Source organism: Mesoplodon densirostris, chromosome 2 (assembly GCF_025265405.1).
Source record: "Mesoplodon densirostris isolate mMesDen1 chromosome 2, mMesDen1 primary haplotype, whole genome shotgun sequence".
Taxonomy (NCBI): domain Eukaryota; kingdom Metazoa; phylum Chordata; class Mammalia; order Artiodactyla; family Ziphiidae; genus Mesoplodon; species Mesoplodon densirostris.
The window spans coordinates 103,598,213-103,618,390 of NC_082662.1; the positions used below are offsets into that span (position 1 = coordinate 103,598,213).

General features: G+C 37.3%; 1 protein-coding gene across 2 annotated transcripts in view; it reads left to right on the forward strand.

Moving 5' to 3' along the window:
• Positions 1 to 20,178, forward strand: part of SYCP1 (synaptonemal complex protein 1) — a 183,178-nt gene that overhangs the window by 7,370 nt on the left and 155,630 nt on the right. For both annotated transcript variants that reach the window (XM_060086663.1, XM_060086670.1), the window contains exons 7-10: positions 8,053 to 8,126; positions 17,864 to 17,922; positions 19,162 to 19,231; positions 19,841 to 19,914. In XM_060086663.1, coding sequence (XP_059942646.1) covers positions 8,053 to 8,126; positions 17,864 to 17,922; positions 19,162 to 19,231; positions 19,841 to 19,914 — 277 coding nt within the window. The remainder of the gene's footprint in view (positions 1 to 8,052; positions 8,127 to 17,863; positions 17,923 to 19,161; positions 19,232 to 19,840; positions 19,915 to 20,178) is intronic.

Consider the following 20,178-nt stretch of genomic DNA (forward strand, 5'->3'; position numbering starts at 1 on the left):
TTGTTGAGGATTTTTGCATCTATGTTCATCAGTGATATTGGCCTGTAGTTTTCTTTGTTTGTGACATCCTTGCCTGGTTTTGGTATCAAGGTGATGGTGGCCTCGTAGAATGAGTTTGGGAGTGTTCCTCCCTCTGCTATATTTTGGAAGAGTTTGAGAAGGATAGGTGTTAGCTCTTCTCTAAATGCTTGATAGAATTCACCTGTGAAGCCATCTGGTCCTGGGCTTTTGTTTGTTGGAAGATTTTTTATCACAGTTTCAATTTCAGTGCTTGTGATTGGTCTGTTCATTTTTCTATTTCTTCCTGATTCAGTCTTGGCAGGTTGTGCATTTCTAAGAATTTGTCCATTTCTTCCAGGTTGTCCATTTTATTGACATAGAGTTGCTTATAGTAATCTCTCATGATCTTTTGTATTTCTGCAGTGTCAGTTGTTACTTCTCCTTTTTCATTTCTAATTCTATTGATTTGAGACTTCTCCCTTTTTTTCTTGATGAGTCTGGCTAATGGTTTATCAATTTTGTTTATCTTCTCAAAGAACCAGCTTTTAGTTTTATTGATCTTTGCTATGGTTTCCTTCATTTCTTTTTCATTTATTTCTGATCTGATTTTTATGATTTCTTTCCTTCTGCTAACTTTGGGATGTTTTTGTTCTTCTTTCTCTAATTGCTTTAGGTGCAAGGTTAGGTTGTTTATTCGAGATGTTTCCTGTTTCTTAAGGTAGGATTGTATTGCTATAAACTTCCCTGTTAGAACTGCTTTTGCTGCATCCCATAGGTTTTGGGTTGTCGTGTCTCCATTGTCATTTGTTTCTAGGTATTTTTTAATTTCCTTTTTGATTTCTTCAGTGATCACTTCGTTATTAAGTAGTGTATTGTTTAGCCTCCATGTGTTTGTATTTTTTACAGCTCTTTTCCTGTAATTGATATCTAGTGTCATAGCATTGTGGTCAGAAAAGATACTTGATACAATTTCAATTTTCTTAAATTTACCAAGGCTTGATTTGTGACCCAAGATATCTATCCTGGAAAATGTTCCATGAGCACTTGAGAAAAATGTGTATTCTGTTGTTTTTGGATGGAATGTCCTATAAATATCAATTAAGTCCATCTTGTTTAATGTATCATTTAAAGCTTGTGTTTCCTTATTTATTTTCATTTTGGTTGATCTGTCCATTGGTGAAAGTGGGGTGTTAAAGTCCCCTACTATGATTGTGTTACTGTCGATTTCTCCTTTTATGGCTGTTAGTATTTGCCTTATGTATTGAGGTGCTCCTATGTTGGGTGCATAAATATTTACAATTGTTATATCTTCTTCTTGGATCGATCCCTTGATCATTATGTAGTGTCCTTCTTTGTCTCTTCTAGTAGTCTTTATTTTAAAGTCTATTTTGTCTGATATGAGAATTGCTGCTCCAGCTTTCTTTTGGTTTCCATTTGCATGGAATATCTTTTTCCATCCCCTTACTTTCAGTCTGTATGTGTCTCTAGGTCTGAAGTGGGTCTCTTGTAGACAGCATATATATGGGTCTTGTTTTTGTATCCATTCAGCCAATCTGTGTCTTTTGGTGGGAGCATTTAATCCATTTACATTTAAGGTAATTATCGATATGTATGTTCCTATTACCATTTTCTTAATTGTTTTGGGTTCGTTATTGTAGGTATATTCCTTCTGTTGTGTTTCTTGCCTAGAGAAGTTCCTTTAGCATTTGTTGTAAAGCTGGTTTGGTGGTGCTGAACTCTCTCAGCTTTTGCTTGTCTGTAAACATTTTAATTTCTCCATCAAATCCGAATGAGTTCCTTGCTGGGTAGAGTAATCTTGGTTGCAGGTTTTTCTCCTTCATCACTTTAATTATGTCCTGCCACTCCCTTCTGGCTTGTAGAGTTTCTGCTGAGAGATCAGCTTTTATCCTGATGGGGATTCCCTTGTGTGTTATTTGTTGTTTTTGCCTTGCTGCTTTTAATGTGATTTCTTTGTGTTTAATTTTTGACAGTTTGATTAATATGTGTCTTGGTGTATTTCTCCTTGGATTTATTCTGTATGGGACTCTTTGTGCCTCCTGGTCTTGATTAACTATTTCCCTTCCCATATTAGGGAAGTTTTCAACTATAATCTCTTCGAATATTTTCTCAGTCCCTTTCTTTTTCTCTTCTTCTTCTGGAACCCCTATAATTCGAATGTTGGTGCGTTTAATGTTGTCCCAGAGGTCTCTGAGACTGTCCTCTGTTCTTTTCATTCTTTTTTCTTTATTTTGCTCTGCAGCAGTTATTTCCACTATTTTATCTTCCACCTCACTTATCCGTTCTTCTGCCTCAGTTATTCTGCTATTGATCCCATCTAGAGTATTTTTCATTTCATTTATTGTGTTTTTAATCGATGCTTGATTCATCTTTAGTTCTTCTAGGTCCTTGTTAACTGTTTCTTGCATTTTGTCTATTCTATTTCCAAGATTTTGGATCTTGGAAATAGAATCTTGGATCATCTTTACTATCATTATTCTGAATTCTTTTTCAGGTAGACTGCCTATTACCTCTTCATTTGTTAGGTTTGGTGGGTTTTTATCTTGCTCCTTCACCTGCTGTGTGTTTTTCTGTCTTCTCATTTTGCTTATGTTACTGTGTTTGGTGTCTCCTTTTTGCAGGCTGCAGGTTTGTAGTTCCCGTTGTTTTTGGTGTCTGTCCCCAGTGGCTAAAGTTGGTTTAGTGGGTTGTGTAGGCTTCCTGGTGGAGGGGACTAGTGCCTGTGTTCTGGTGGATGAGGCTGGATCTTGTCTTTCTGGTGGGCAGGTCCACGTCTGGTGGTGTGTTTTGGGGTGTCTGCGGACTTTTTATGATTTTAGTCCACCTCTCTGCTAATGGGTGGCGTTGTGTTCCTGTCTTGCTAGTTGTTTGGCATAGGGTGTCCAGCACTGTAGCTTGCTGGTCGTTGAGTGAAGCTGGGTGCTGGTGTTGAGATGGAGATCTCTGGAAGATTTTCGCCATTTGATATTAGGTGGAGCTGGGAGGTCTCTTGTGGACCAGTGTCCTGAAGTTGGCTCTCCCACCTCAGAAGCACAACACTGACTCCTGGCTCCTCAATTTGGGATGATTTGTTGTCTATTCATGTATTCCACAGATGCAGGGTACATCAAGTTAATTGTGGAGCTTTAATCTGCTGCTTCTGAGGCTGCTGGGAGAGATTTCCCTTTCTCTTCTTTGTTCTCACAGCTCCCGGGTCTCAGCTTTGGATTTGGCCCCGCCTCTGCGTGTCGGTCACTGGAGGGCGTCTGTTCTTCGCTCAGACAGGACAGGGTTAAAGGAGCAGCCTCTTCGGGGACTCTGGCTCACTCAGGCCTGGGGGAGGGAGGGGCACGGAGTGCGGGGTGAGCCTGCAGCGGCAGAGGCCGGCGTGATGTTGCACCAGCCCGAGGTGCGCCGTGCGTTCTCCCAGGGAAGCCATCCCTGGATCCCGGGACCCCGGCAGTGACGGGCTGCACAGGCTCCCTGGAAAGGGGGCGTGGACAGTGACCTGCGCTCACACACAGGGCTCTTGGTGGCGGCAGCAGCAGCCCCAGCGTCCCACGCTCGTTTCTGGGCTCCGCGCTTTCAGCCGCGGCTCGCGCCCATCTGTGGAGCTCCTTTAAGCAGCGCTCTTAATCCCCTCTCCTCGCGCACCGGGAAACCAAGAGGGAAGATAAAGTCTCTTGCCTCTTCGGCAGCTCCCGAGTTTTCCTGGACTCCCTCCCGCTAGCTGTGGCGCATTAGCCCCCTTCAGGCTGAGTTCTCGCCGCCAGCCCCAGTCCTCTCCCTGCGCTATGACTGAAGCCCGAGCCTCAGCTTCCAGCGCCGCCCGCCCGGCGGGCAAGCAGGCAAGCCTCTCAGGCTGGTGAGTGCCGGTCGGCACCGATCCTCTGTGCGGGAATCTCTCTGCTTTGCCCTACCCAGGTACGTGGGGAGTTTCTTGCCTTTTGGGAGGTCTGAGGTCTTCTGCCAGCGTTCTGTAGGTGTTCTGTAGGAGTTGTTCCACGTGTAGCTGTATTTCTGGTGTATCTGTGGGGAGGAAGGTGATCTCCGCCAAAAGGGATCATACTTTGAGAACTACTGATTTGTGGTAGAGAATAGTCACAGGCTTTGAAAACAAAACAAAACCACCTTTGATTTCAGTGACTTCTTAACCTTTTCATTTATTAGATTATTGAAAATGTTAAAGGATGTAGTTTATGTAATATTACAGCTTTTGCTCTTCATTAAACTAATATTTAGACTTAAAAATTATTATAAAATGTTAATCTGTAACAATTCATTTCTGCAGAAAAATTATACATTGGAAAATTTAAATTGGTTTATATGTTAGCAACTTCAGTACGCCCAGAGGTCTTTTTTTTTTTTAACTTTCAATACCATTTAATGAGATTTGGAAGGTATGACTACATTATATTGACCTTAAAAAGTTGTTTTGGTTGAGATATAATTGACATATAACATTATATTATTTTTAAGTGTACAATGTAATGATTTTTATATGTATATATTGCAAAATGATCACCACAATAAGTCTAGTTAATATCCATTACCACATATAATTACAGATTTTTTGCTTTGACAAGAACCCTCAAGATCTACTCTCTTAGCAACTTTCAAATATACAATATTACTAACTATATTCATCATGCAGTATATTACATCCCCAGGATTTATTTTATGACTGGAAGTTTGTACCTTTTAACTTCCTTCACTCATTTTGCCCACCTCCCACCTCTGTCTCTGGCAACCATCAATCTGTTGTCTGTATCTATAAGTTTGTTTTTAATTTTTTTTAAGATTTCACATATAAATGAGACCATATGGTATTTGTCTTTCTTTGTCTGAGTTATATCATATAGCATAATGCTCTCAAATTCCATTCATAATGTTGTAAATGACAGGATTTCCTTCACTTTTATGGGTGTATATATAGTCTACCCTTTATTTATTCGTTGATAGTTAGGTTGTTTCCATGTCTTGACTGTTGTAAATAATGCTGCATTGAACATGGGTATGCATATACCTTTTCAAGTTAGTATTCTTGTTTCCTTTGGATAAATCCCAAGAAGTAGAATTGCTAGATCATATGGTTTTATTTTTAATTTTTTGAGGAACCACCAAACTGTTTTTCATAGTGGCTGAACCAATTTATATTCCCACCAGTAGTGCACAAGTGTTCCCTTTTCTCCACATCCTCACCAACACTTGTTATCTCATCTTTTTAATAATAGTCATTCTAATAGGTGTGAGGTAGTATCTCATTGTGATTTTGATTTGCATTTCCCTGGGGGTTAGTGATGTTGGGCACCTTTTCATGTACCTGTTGACCATCTGTATGTCTTCTCTGGAAAAATCTCTGTCCAGATCCTCTGCCCACATTAAAATCAGATTGTTTTTTGCTATTGTGTTGCATGACTTCTTATACTTTGGATATTAACCTCTTATCAGATATATGATTTGCAAATATTTTCTCTCATTTAGTATTTTGCCTTTTAATTTTGTTTATGGTTTCCTTTGCTGTGCAGAAGCTTTTTAATTTGATGTAGCCCACTTGTTTATTTTTCCTTTTGTTACCTTTGCTTTTGGTGTTAAATCCAGAAAATCATCACCTATGTCAAAGAGCTTACTGCCTATGTTTTCTTCTAGGAGTTTTATGATTTCAGATCTTAGGTTCAAGTCTTTGATCCCTTTTGACTTTATTTTTGTGTATGGTGTAAGGTAGTGGTCCAGTTTTGTTCTTTTGCATGTGGCTGTCTAGTTTCCCCAACACCATGTATTGAAGAGACTGTCCTTTCCCCATTCTATATGTTTTTGGTTTCTTCATCATGAATTAATTGACTGTATATCTGTGGGTTTATTTCTGGACTGTCTATTCTGTTCCATTGATTTATGTGTCTGTTTTTATGCCAGTACCATACCATTTTGGTTACTATAGCTTTATAATGTAGTTTCAAATCAGGAAGTGTGATGCCTCCAGCTTTGGTCTCCTTTCTCAAGATTACTTTGGCTAATTGGGGTTTTTGGTGATGCCATACAAATTTTGGTATTGTTTGTTCTGTTTCTGTGAAAAATGCCATTGGAAATTTGAGTGGGATTGCGTTGAATTTGTAGATTGCTTTCACTAGTGTGGTGTTGTGATTTATAAGAAAAAATATATATTTGGTCATTCAGATGACCAGAATATATTTCACATATATATTTAGTTTTCATCCATCTTTCCTGACTCACAACTCCTCAAACCCTTGGAATTTCCTAAATGTTGAGAGTGAAAAGGTGTCTTGTTATGCTAATGAGGTGACTTTTGGACCCCACCTAAGGATAGGGGCCGGTTGCCTGGAGAGCCAACCAAATGGTTAGAGGATTGGAACTTCCAACCTCTGGGGACGGGCGAGGGCCTGGAGGTTGAATCAGTTGCCAATGGCTAAAGATTTAATCAGTCATGACTATCTAATGAAGCCTCTGTAAAAACCTGAGAGGTCAGGGTTCGAGAGGTTCCTGGTTGGTGAACATGTGGAGATTTGGGGAGAATGATGAGCTCGGAGAGAGCATGAAAGATTCTCACCCTTTCCTCATACCTTGCCCTGTGCATCTTTCCCACTTGGCTGTTCCTGAGTTATATCCTTTTATGATAAACCAGTACTCTAGTAAGTAAATTGTTTCTCTGAGTTCTCTGAGTCATTCTAGCAAATTAATAGAACCCAAGGAGGAGGTCATGGGAACCTCTGATTATAGCCAGTTGGACAGAACCACAGGTAACAACCTGGGCTTGCAACTAGCATCTGAAGTTGGTGGGATAAGGGGAGGGTAGCAGTCTTATAGGACTGAACCCTTAACTTATGAAGTCTGATGCTATCTCCAGGTAGATGGTGTCAGAATTGAATTGTAGGACACTCAGCTGTGGTGCCCAGAATTGCTTGTTGGTGTGAGGAACCCCCTTCCAAATTTGGAATTGGTACCAGACTCCATTTAGGTAGTGTGGACATTTTAACAATAATAATTCTTCTAATTCATGGACACAGAAGATTTTTCCATTTATTTGTGTCTTCTTCAATTTCCTGCATCAGTGTGTTATAGTTTTCAGTGTGCAGGTCTTTTACCTCCTTGGTTAAATTTATTCCTAAGCGTGTTATTCTTTTTGATGCAATTGTAAATGGAATTATATTCTTAATTTCTCTTCTGATAGTTCGTTATTAGTGTACAGAAATACAATTGATTTTTGTATGTTGATTTTGTATCCTGTAACTTTATTGAATTTGTTTATTAGTTCTAACAGTTTTTCGGTGGAGGCTTTAGGGTTTTCTATATATAATAACTTGTCATCTGCAAATCGTGACAGTTTTACTTTGCTCTTTCTGATTCAAGTGCCTTTTATTTTCTTGTCTATTGCTGTGGCTAGGACTTCCAATACTATGTTGAATATCAGTGGCAAGAATGGGCATCCTTGTCTTGTTCCTGATCTTAGAGGACAAACTTTCAGCTTTTCAGGGTTGAGTATGATGTTAGCTGTGGGCTTGTTATATATGGCTTTTATTATGTTGATGTAGGTTCCCTCTGTACCCACTCTGTTGAAAATTTTTATCATAGACAGATTTTGAATTTTGTCAAAAGCTTTTTCTGCATCTGTGAGATGATCAGAGGTCTTATTCACATAATTAATGACTCTTCAGAAAATTACTTATTTTATGTTTTGAAGATAAGATAGCTAGAATATTTCTGGGGTAATTAGTAATGAAAATCCCAATCCTCTCTTCTCATTTTATTTCTTAGATGAATCTGGAACTGTTTACTAAAAGGTTATTGAAAGCTACTTGGGTAGAAACTTTTTAAGGAGCTTTTCACTTTAAAAGGAGGCAGTTATTAAATCATCTTTGCTAATAGTACAGTCAACCAATTTTTCCTTCATATAGTCACTTATGAACGATATGTGATATATATTAAATATTATGATGTTTTAAGAATTTCTTTAAAATTGTAACAGTAATGTTTCATAACTTTTATATATTTTGCTTTTGAGATAGATTACACTTATGCAAACTCTTTCCTCTGTTTCAGGAATAATGCTACAAGGCATTTATGTAATCTACTCAAAGAAACTTGTGCCAGATCTGCTGAAAAGACAAAGAAATGTAAATATCTTTCTAATTTTATATGATTTTATCAATTTGTTGTTATTACTTTAATGGTGGGGGGGTGGAGAGGGGAACAAATAATATTTTCAGTTTTTGGAACCAATTAAAAACTTTTTTTTTAATTTTTAAATTTTTATTTATTTATTTATTTGGCTGCATCGGGTCTTAGTTGTGGTACGTGGGGTCTTCATTGCAGCATGCAAGGTCTTTTGGTTGTTGCATGTGGGATCTTTTTGTTGCAGCATGTGGGCTTCTCTCTACTTGTGGTGCACGGGCTCCAGAGCACGCGGGCTAGGTAGTTGTGGTGCATGGGCTGTCTAGTTGCGGCACGTGGGCTCCAGAGTGTGCAGCCTCAGTAGTTGCGGCATGTGGGCTCTCTAGTTGTGGTGCGTGGGCTCTAGAGCATGCAGGCTCAGTAGTTGTGGCACGGCCTTAGTTGCCCTGTGGCATGTGGTATCCTAGTTTCCCGACCAGGGATCGAACCCATGTCCCCTGCATTGGCAGGCAGATTCTCAACCGCTGCGCCACGAGGGAAGCCCTCAGATGGTAAAATTTTTATTGGAAATACCTGATCTATATTTAGAACTCATAAACGTACAGTTGAGAAAAATAGATTCACATACCCAAGTTGTTCCAAACACACTTATAAGTTTTCCAATCACTGAATCAAGAAATGAGTTTTAAATTTAATTAAAATGAAATAAAATGAAAAATCAGTCCCTCCATCTCATCAGCCACATTTCCAAAGGTCTGTTGCTCACCTTTGGGGCATTGGAGGTCTAGATAATACTGTTAAGCCTAAGTCTGATTGTACTGTTGCTGTGCTCCTAATTCTCCAGCAGTTTCCCATCACACTCAATGGAAAAGTCAAAGTCCTGACAATGGTCCGCAAGGCCTTTCATGTCTGCCGCTGCCTACTCTTCCATCCTCATCTCTTGCTTCTCTCCCCCTCATTGACTCCACTCTGGCCACCTCAGACTCTCCAGACCTACTCCCACTTCAAGTTCTTTGTCCCTGCTGGTCCCTCTGCCTGGGATGCTCCCACCCCTCCTCAACATCATCATGTGCTGCTCCCTCACTTCCTTCAGGTCTTTATTCAAATACCATCTTCCCCTAGGTTCTAGCCTAGCCACTCTATTGTACATTGATGACCCCAACCCCTACTGACACTTCAAGTCCTTCTTCCCTGAATTGTTTCACTCCTGGGCAGTCAATCACTATCTGACAAACTCTAGATTTTACTTTTTTGAGATGTTTATTATCTTACCTCCTCCCACAATGGAATGTAAGCTCTATGAGATTAAAATTGTTGTCTGTTTATTCACTGCTGGATCCCTGGCCCTGAGCATATCACTTGTTGAATGAATGTACCTCATTGTAGTTTTGATTTGCATTTCTCTTAATTAGTGATGTTGAGCTTTTCATGTGCTTTTTAGCCATGTGTATGTCTTCTTTGGAGAAAAGTCTTTTTAGGTCTTCCACCCATTTTTTGACTGGGTTGTTTGCTTTTTTGATATTGAGTTGCATGAGCTGTTTGTATATTTTGGAGATTAATTTCTTGTCGGTTGCTTCATTCACAAATATTTTCTCCCATTCTGAGGGTTGTCTTTTTGTTTTGTTTATGGTTTCCTTTGCTGTGCAAAAGTTTGTAAGTTTAATTAGGTCCCATTTGTTTATTTTTGTTTTTATTTTCATTACTCTAGGAGGTGGATCAAAAAAGATCTTGCTGTGATTTATGTCAGTGTTCTGCCTATGTTTTCCTCTAAGAGTTTTGTAGTCTGTGGCCTTACATTTAGTTCTTTAATCCATTTTGAGTTTATTTTTGTGTATGAGGGAATGTTCTAATTTCATTCATTTACATGTTGCTGTCCAGTTTTCCAAACACCACTTATTGAACAGACTGTCTTTTCTCCATTGTATATTCTTGTCCTAAAAAATCTTAATACTTGCCTTATATTTACTGTAAACTCCATCTGTATTCTTGCCGTAAACCTTTATTTTTGCTATTGTAATTTTCTCTGTCTTTTATTTATTCATTCAGCATTTTAAAAAGTGCCTACTATGTGCCATGAAATGTTCTAGATGCTGAGGGAAAACAGTATTAAACAGACAAAATTTCTGCTATTATGGAGTATGCACTCTTGTAAAGGGACATATACCATAAATGAATAAATAAAATACATGTTGGGTGATGACAACTGCTTAAAAAGAGAATATTTTGGGATAGGGTATTTGGGGAAGTTTTTTTCTGATTAAGTGGTATTTGATTAGAGACCTGAATAAATGAGGGAATGTATCATGTAGCTATTTTGGGAATGAATATTTCAGGCAGAGGAAACAGCATATGCAAAATCCCTTAGATGAGAGCCTGTTGAATCTTTTCAAGTCATAACAGTGAAGTCACTGTGCTGTTCCTTCCATATTTCTTACCTTTTTTGTGTCTTTCGTCTTCTTTTCTCATTGTGCTCCCTTCAGGATAATTTCTTCTGCTTTCTTCCAGTTCACTAATTCTCTATTTAGCTATTTCTAAACTGTTTTAAAATTCATCTGTTAGGCCTTAATTTCTGCTCTTGTATTCTCTGATTCTGTTCTTTAAAAAATATCTGTAGTGTTACTTTTTAGAGTTTCAAATTCCTTGCAGAAATTTTTAAGCTCATTGTTTTTTGTCTTCATGAGCATAGTAAGCTTAGTTTTATTAAATTTTTTGTCCAGCAATGCCAATATCTGGGATCCCTTGGGATCTGTTTCTGTGGTTTGTTGTTTTGTAGATTCTAGTTCTTGTTGTTTATCTCATTGTGTACTTCATTATTTTTGATTGTTTGCTTGAGACTTAGAATGATGTGACATTTTCCTAGTTCTTTGAATGCTGAGAAATTTTAGATTATATCCTGGACATGTTGTGAGATTCTGGGTCTTGTTAAAAGTCTCCTGGAGAATGTTTGTTTGTTTGTTTGTATTTTAGCAGATAGGCAACTCAAGTTTAGATCACAGGTTCTATCTTACCTTTTGTGTGCTGGGGTTCCATTATCAGTTCAGTTTTCAAAGCTTTTGCCATGTTACTCTGCGTCTGTTTCATGTACGCTCCACTCAAGGTTAGATTAGTTCTGGGACTTGGATAGTGATTTCAGAGCCTTTGCTATATTTGCCTTGGGTCTATCTTGTACATGCACATCCTCCCTTTTCCCTATGGGACTTGTGCCAAGTCATACAAGTAATTAGGGAATCCCCTTCTCCAGCTCTCTCTAGCATCGCCCGTTCACCCTCAGCCTTACAGGGGTCCTGTCCTCCTGTCCTTTGGTGAGAGACATGGAGTTTCTCCTGGGGTTTTATATGTCCTTGCTGCCATGGCTGCTGTAGCTCCACTACTGGAGCCACCCTTGAGGCAGTGCTGGAAGAGAAAAAAAAAAAAAGAAAATAAATTAGGATTTCCTTTTGCTTTTGCAGTTCTGCTGGGCCCTTACATTTTAGTAATGCTAGGAGAGGAGGTAGGAAAAAAACTAAACAAACAGGAAACTCGCCTTCACATGAGTTACTTCTTCAAGATTTTACTTTTCTTCCCAATCTACCTGCTTTTGCTTACTTTTCAGATTCCTCGAGTAGTTGCTTTATGGATTTCATCCAGAGTTTTTAGTTGTAATCAATGGGAGAGAAGGGCTATCGTGGGCTTATTCCATCTTGACTGACACTGGAAGTTGGTTTAGGTTTTCTGAGTTAAAAAACCTCAACCTCAAACCTATCCTCAACCTATTCTTGGCCTGATGATTCATCATTATCTTTTTAGATCTTTGATTCTTTCACTAATTCAAAAAATTCCTCCAGATTTTTGTCTTTAGGAGGAAGGTTGGTCTGAATTATTTAGTCATTACCATAAAACAGAGTCCTGGATGCTTTTTCAAAATATAGATCAAATAATGTCACTGTCTAATTTTTTCAGTGGCTTTCCATAGTTTTCAGGATAGCATGGTGTTTTTCACTTCCCTTCACCTTGCCAAATGTTTTCACATGTCCCACATACACAAGCTCATGGAGAACTACTTGTTAACCCCTAAACAGATTATACTTCTGAGTTTTTGCATATGTTTATTGGCTGATCCTCCTTCCTTCTTCATCTTGTTAATTCATATTTGTCCTTCAAAACTCAGAGTAATTATTACCACCCTTGGGAAATATTCCCTATTTTTTCACTCTGACTTAGATGCTCCTCTTCTTTTACTTAGTACCCTTAGTATACCTTTACCATGTATTTATGAATTCCTTCAACAAATATTGAGTACCTACTACATCTCACTGTAAGCTTGCAGGCAAGGGATCATGTCTTATTTGACTCAGTATATTCAACACTTTGCACAGTGTCTGTGAAGATAGCAGGCAATAAATAAATTCATGAATGAATAAAGAATAAATTTGTTCTTAGATGTACCTTAAAAAAGAGAAACCCTGGGAGCTTCCCTGGTGGCGCAGTGGTTGAGAGTCTGCCAATGCAGGGGACATGGGTTCGTGTCCCGGTCCGGGAGGATCCCACATGCTGCGGAGCGGCTGGGCCCGTGAGCCATGGCCACTGAGCCTGCGCAACTGGAGCCTGTGCTCTGCAACGGGAGAGGCCACAACAGTGAGAGGCCCGCATACCTCAAAAAACAAACAAACAAACAAACAAACAAAAAAACCCCTTTAAATGGCTGTCTATTGCTCACATTAAGTACACTGGAATTCTTTAGGCTGCCATTCGAAGTACTGCATACATTTTTTTTTTGTAGCCTTATTCCTTAATCTAAATTACTTAGTGTTGAAAAGGACTTGAAAGCTTTTTGGTCTATTTACATATCCATTGCTTTAATTCTTTTATAGGAAATTAATAATTTCCTTTGTGACTACCAAGTGGTAGTCTCTTTCCTGTGTTTGAACATATTCAGTGTTGGAAACCCACTAACCCCGAGGCTGTCATTTAAGCACAGCTCTTATTTTTATGTTGAAATCTCTCTCTCTCTCTCTTTTTGTTTTTTTGGCCACACCACGCAGCTTGTGGGATCTTAGTTCCCCACCAGGGATGGAACCTAGGCCTCCTGCAGTGAAAGTGTGGACTTCCAGGGAATTCCTTGTTGATATCTCTTATACTGAAATCTCTTTGTAGTTTCTCTCTTCTTATTGTAATTCTTCTCCTTAAGGCATACAGAAAAAGTCTAAGCACTTTTTTATCTCTTTAGACTTTTGAAGGTGGTTACTTGTCCTTTCTGAATCTTGTCTTCTTCAGCCTAGATGTTTTAAGATTCTTTGTAGTTTTGTTATTTTGGTTGATCTGTTTGAATATTGTTGTTATATTTAGGAGTCCAGATCTGTATTAGGTAATCTAATGTGTAACTTGACGTGTGTAAAGGACTATTGCTTGTCTAATTGTAGGTGTCATTAATGAACTCTGAAGTCAGCTTATTTGATAGTCACATTGTATTATAGGCTTTAGTGACTTCACTAGTAATTAAAATCTTTCACTTTTTTTTTACTTCATTCTTTGCAAGTGCATTTACATTTTTGGATCCAAATAGCATTCTTTGCATTTATCCCTACTGGATTTCATTAGGCAGACCTGTGTTTTAATCATGTACCACCACTTATTATTTTGGGATCCTAGCAAATAACATAATTTTTCTGTGTCACACTTTTGTTATCTGTGAAATGGGGATAATCACAGTTCCATTTATCTATACCTAGATTTCTACCTAAATATATAGTATATGTATTTATGCATATATTTTTCCCCTTGCCAGGACTCTGGCATTTTCTTGATCCTTATAATTTACAGTTTTGTCAGTGCAACCATTTGGATCTATATGCACCAGTCTATTTCTTTAGACCAGGAAAGCCTTATGATATCTTTGGTCACTTATTCTTATTTCTGTTTGGGCATACTTATTATTTGTTTGTTGGCCCTCTGTTCTTCATTTCTCTAATTGTTTTAATATTTGTTCCCCCACCCCTTCAATTTATATTTGTTTCCTGTATTAGGAAACAATTTGACTTCTGAAGTATCAGTTCTTTCCTGTCCTGTCTCTAATCTCTAGTTCCTTTGAGTCTCTCATTACCTAAGCCATTGCCCCTTTCCTCCTTATTTATTTTTTCTATTTAATTCACCCCATTTCTTAAATTTCTAATGTGGCCTGTTCTTTCTTTATGACTGTAACTTCCTCTTTTACTGAGACCATATTTTCTTGGTTCTGTTGAGAATACCAAATAGTTTTCTGAAATTTTCATCTGAATTCTCTAGAGTTCATTTTCAGAGATAGGCTGTTCCTTTTAACATCTTTCATGTTCCCTTTTCTTTGTTTGACAGTATTTTTTCATAGGCCTCGTGTAGGTTTTCTAACCATATACATCATTGAAAAAAGCAAGAACTATCTAGACTAAATAAACAAACTAGGTGATAAACTGAGCTTGGTCCTAGTATAGTGGTTGAATCATCTTTTTATATTTATAGTTGTACGGCAGGTCACTGAGCAATTTCTAATGTTTTCACCTTGCATGGTTCTACTTATGGTAGCTGAATCTCTTTTCTGTCCCTTCTGTGTGGTTTTCTCATACTCTGATGAATTTTGTAGAATATATGATTCTGAGTGATTTTAGTCAACAAACTCAAGTATGCACAAGATTTTTATGTCTTAAAATGTTAAAAAAATCTTAATTTTAAAGATTTTTTATATCTTTATATTTATTTTTTTATATTTTTATGTCTTTTTTATATCTTTATATCTTAAAGCCTTCATTCTGCTAGCGTGGAAGAAATTATCTCAGTAAATTTGGGAATTTTTCTTCTTTCCCTGGGATTGTATGTAAATTTGGGGGTGCCCATATAGTACCATGTGGTAGAGAGGGACGTTTGTTTCTCAGTCATCTATCCTCTGAGACTTTTCATCATTTCGATTGGTATTCAGTTATTGGTCCACATAGATAGTTGGTGAGCTGCTCCTCATACCAGTCCTCAGGGCCTATTCAGGTATGCTGGTTCTCTGTGCTTTATCACACCATGCTGAGTTGCACAATGTGTTGGAACAAGGGAAATTGTGAAGCTGTTTAAGGCCGTACCTGTCTATATATATTTCACAGGCATTTCTTCTCAGGTTTTGTCATCTTCCTAGAGTTATACTGAAGGAAAAAAAAAGCACAGCCCCACTCTACTCTTAGTTTACCCTAATTCTCTGGGATTTCTGTGTTCCCCAACCCTGAGGCTTAGCTTGGTGAGGGTAGAGGGCTACAGAACCCTTTCTTTTTTATTTATTTATTTACATCTTTATTGGAGTATAATTGCTTTACCATGGTGTGTTAGTTTCTGCTTTATAGCAAAGTGAATCAGTTATACATATACATATGTTCCCATATCTCTTCCCTCTTGCATCTCCCTCCCTCCCAACTTCCCTATCCCGCCCCTCTAGGTGGTCACAAAGCACCGAGTTGATCTCCCTGTGCTATGTGGCTGCTTCCCACTAGCTATCTATTTTACGTTTTGTAGTGTATATATGTCCATGCCACTCTCTCACTTTGTCACAGCTTACCCTTTCCCATCCCCATATCCTCAAGTCCATTCTCTAGTAGTTCTGTGTCTTTATTCCTGTCATACCCCTAGGTTCTTCATGACATTTTTTTCCTTAGATTCCATATATATGTGTTAGCATACAGTATTTGTGAACCCTTTCTTAAGTACCTGCCAGAATCTAATAAGCTCTCTCACCTTCCCCTTTTAAAGGTTTCTTCCTTACAAACTGGTAAATATTTCTTAGGTCTAGAGGATGGAAGCTTTGTTCTGACTTATATATTTTGAAAATCTATTACTTGTTTATATCTTGAATCTTTCCCCTAATCCCAACACTGGGCTTTTGAAACTCAAAGACATTTTCTTTGCTTTTGGTTGAATCATTTCTTATTTAAGATGATGAATGCAGCAAGATCTAGTTGGCCAAATTAGGGCAAAGTAAGTGTGTGTGTGTGTGTGTGTGTGTGTATGTGTGTGTGTGTGTATGTGTATGAGAGAGAGAGAGAGAGAGGAGGGAGAGGGGAGAGAGAGGGAAGGGAGGAGGCGGGGGTGGGGAGTTTAGATAGATAGATAGATAGATAGATACCAGGAAAACCAGGGAGTTTAGATAGATAGATAGATAGATAGATAGATAGATAGATAGATAGATAGATACCAGGAAAACCAAAAAGGTAGGCTTATATTGTTACAGTATTATGTCAGTACATTAGAACACTCTGCTACCAAAGTCCCTATGCCACCTGTAGCAACTTGCTCCTGACAGCTGTAAAGTACATCTATACCAATTATTTTCTTTTTTGTAGTTTTATTTATTTGCTTTTCAGTACTTGCCTATTGGAAGAATGACTGGAGGATATTTTGGAAGTACTGGTGGTAGTGGTAATGGGAAGATTGGAGGTGTTGGCAATAAAATGCAGTTCTTTGGCGCAAATAATTTCTGTGGAATAAAGGTTTGTTGCTAAATGTGTTTGTTAGTGAATATGAGACAGTGAATAGATGGAGTGAGAAGGATAAACCATCTTTCTGTTGAAATGCTGATGTGTTCTGTCTCTATTTCTTTAAATTTTCCAGTCCTTTAATATTCAAATAAAAGTGGTTTGGCTCCTGTTCCATGTGCTAAGTCTAGAGCTCTCTCCAGTACTTTTGAGGCGTTTAGGATACTTGTAGTCTTCTAAAGTCAGTTCATTTGGCTCTTCATTAACGTTTGAGTCTATCGTAGCTGCCGTTCTCTTGTTTTGCAGCTTATTACTGAGAATATAGGACTAATACCCTCCTTTTAGTCTAATGTGGTTTCTGTGATGCTTGGCCTTACCTGGGGGAATGATGATGGGACAGCTGCATTTCTTTTCCTGCCTCGTGCCTTAATTCTCTACAGCACCACCTATCAACTCTAAGTTTTTCTGACTTTACTCAAGGCTTGAGTATAGTTAGAGGGAAACATTGCTCAGGTTAAAAAAAAAAACGAAAAAGAAAACCCTAAAAAATATTATACAGGACTTACAGGAGATTTGTCCTTGGGGCTACACCTATTCTTAACTTCTTCCTCTGGTCTTGAGATTTATCTTCTTTCCTGCCTCTTCAGAGATAGAGCAGAAACAAGAGTGAGCTTTGCCTTTCATATGTGCTTCATGAATCTTAAATATACAAAGGAAAAATACTTAATAGACTAGTAGTTAAATCCCTACTTATTGTAAAGGCTAAAATTGTAAATATATTTTACAAAGTTTGAATAAATTAATGAATAGTAGTAATTCTATAAAAGGAACTTAGAGATAATTGAACAGTGCCTAGCTTTTGAGGTTGATGTCATGAAGTATGACCATACCTTACTATGAAGCTGCTTTTTTTTTTTTTTTTTGCTGTACGCGGGCCTCTCACTGCTGCGGCCTCTCCCGTTGCGGAGCACAGGCTGCGGACACACAGGCTCCGCGGCCATGGCTCGCGGGCCCAGCCGCTCCGCGGCACGTGGGATCTTCCGGGATCGGGGCACGAACCCGTGTCCCCTGCATCGGCAGGCGGACTCCCAACCACTGCGCCACCAGGGAAGCCCTGAAGCTGCTTTTGATACTACTTTAAAAGACTCAAAAGATATACCAGTGCCCTTTACTAACACAGATTTTTAAATATTTTAATGTTTACCGGAGACATATGAGTATTATCTTATTGGAATTGTAATTGTTTTAAACTTTACTTTTGAAATATTTTATATTTATGATAGATGAATATGAGCGGGAAGAAACTAGGCAAGTTTATGTGGACCTAAATAGTAACATTGAGGTAAGTGGTATTGAAAATTTGAATATTTTAAACAGAGGCATTTCTAAGCAAATTAGAGTGATAGCTACAAAGATATGAACAACTGTTCTTGCTACAGGGATTATTATTTATCTTTTGATATATGATTATATCCAATAAAATTCCCAGGGTTCTATATATACCATGAGTATTAATGTTCTGTTTTTTAGTATTTTTTGAATTTACATGTTAGTGACACCATTTAACTTAACTTATTAGATATTAACTCTGTGTCAGAGACTAGCACATTGTGACACTTAACCATTAATTTGAAAAACATACCAGTATTATCAATCTGTGTCTGTTGCCTATTTACCTTTTTCACCCCATCCCCTATCATTTTCCACTTTGCTTCTCTTCTATAGTTGTTCCTTTCTTTTTTGTTTCTCAAACTTGCTAAGCTCTTTCTGATCTTGCTTCTTTGAATTTGTTCCTTCTATCTAGAACTTCTGTATCCAAGATCTTATGCAAACTCATAAGCTTCATTCTGCTTTTTTATTATCCACTTTACTACTTTACCTAAAATGTCTTTCTATTCAATTATCCTCTATCTCCTCACCTTGTCTAACTTTTCTGAAGAGCACTTAAAACTACATGATATTTATTTGATATACACGTGTGTGTGTGTATGTGTGTGTATGTATTCTTTTTTACACTAGAATATAAGTTAGTTCCAATAGGGTAAGGACTTTGTCTTATATCCTAAGTGCTTAAAACAGTGCCTGGCACATAATTGACACTCAGTAACTATTTATTAAATGAATAAATGAATTCATCCAGTTTTACAAATCAGGATTTGTTGAATGTGAATGAACTCATGCTGCCAGGTAATGGAAGTATAATTTGAACTCTTACGGGGAGAGACCTCACAGAGGTTACATTGTAGTGAAGACAGAAATACATAAGCAAAAATCAATGGAAAATTACAGATTTTGATATGGGCTATTAAATAAATGACTAGAGTACCAACAATTGTTTTGCTGCTGTTCGGTGATATATAACCTGTCTTCAGTGCCTTCAGATACCTGGGAAGCTACCTTAATAGGCACTCTTAATATTTTAGTAAATTATTTAATTCTTAAAAGTTATAGAATTTTCATTATTCAAAGTTATATAGTTTTAAGTATAATGATCACATGATACAAATTTATTATTTTCATTGTTTGAGGAAAGCTATTTAAAAAGTCTAAGTATGATTCTTAAAAGTTAAATGTATTTCAGAAAATGATAATAGCTTTTGAGGAACTTCGTGTGCAAGCTGAGAATTCCAGACTGGAAATCCATTTTAAGTGTAGGAATCCTTATTTTTTATGTTACTCTTTTGCTGTTTATTATTCTGCTAATGTTTTCATACCTTCAGCTTGATGCCTAAACTATTGAAAATTTCTGTATTGTATATGGTTTTATAAGCCCCTCAAATATCTTGTGGAATGTGGCAGGGAATTGGTATATGTTAAAAATACCCTTTTGGCTTCAAAAGCTACATTTTCCCTGAAATCAAATTATGGTTTGTATAATGGTGTGAGTTGGTGATTTGAAGTGTGATTTGGTCTTATTTTTACATTTCTTGGTCAAGTTGCATGTTAAAATAATAATATACATACACATTTAAAATCTGTTATTTCAGACTAGTGTATTATAAAGAAAAAACTTTTATATATCTACTATTATAAGAAAGATGGAATTTTTAAAAGTTATTGTAACTTTGATATTATTTAAATTCTTTATTTTACTAAACAGAAAGTTAGCAGCAAGAAAATAGCAGTTTTAACTTGTTAGAAACCTTTGGGGTTTAATATCTAGATAAATAAGGAAGTGAAATAAAATATCAGAAAGTTAAAATTTTGTTTATTATACATTTATGTGAAGATATTAAAGTGTATTTGTTTTATTTTTAAAGTAAAGGAAGATTATGAAAAAATCCAACATCTTGATGAACAATACAAGAAGGAAGTAAATAACAAGGAAAAGCAGGTGTTTTTTAAAAATCAACTTTCTTTATTATTTATACTTGCTAATTCATGACATTCTTAAAATTTCAAGAGAAATTTGTACTTGCTGCCTGCTTGATACATTTCTGAGATAATTTTAATATTATACATATTTAAATATATTTCCCATTTGCCTTAATTTCCATTGACTCAAATTTATACATACTAAATGCTAGCCCTTTTTTAAAATCAGTGAATCTTCTACAATATTTATATTAGTGGGTTTTAGGACATTGCTGTAAAAATA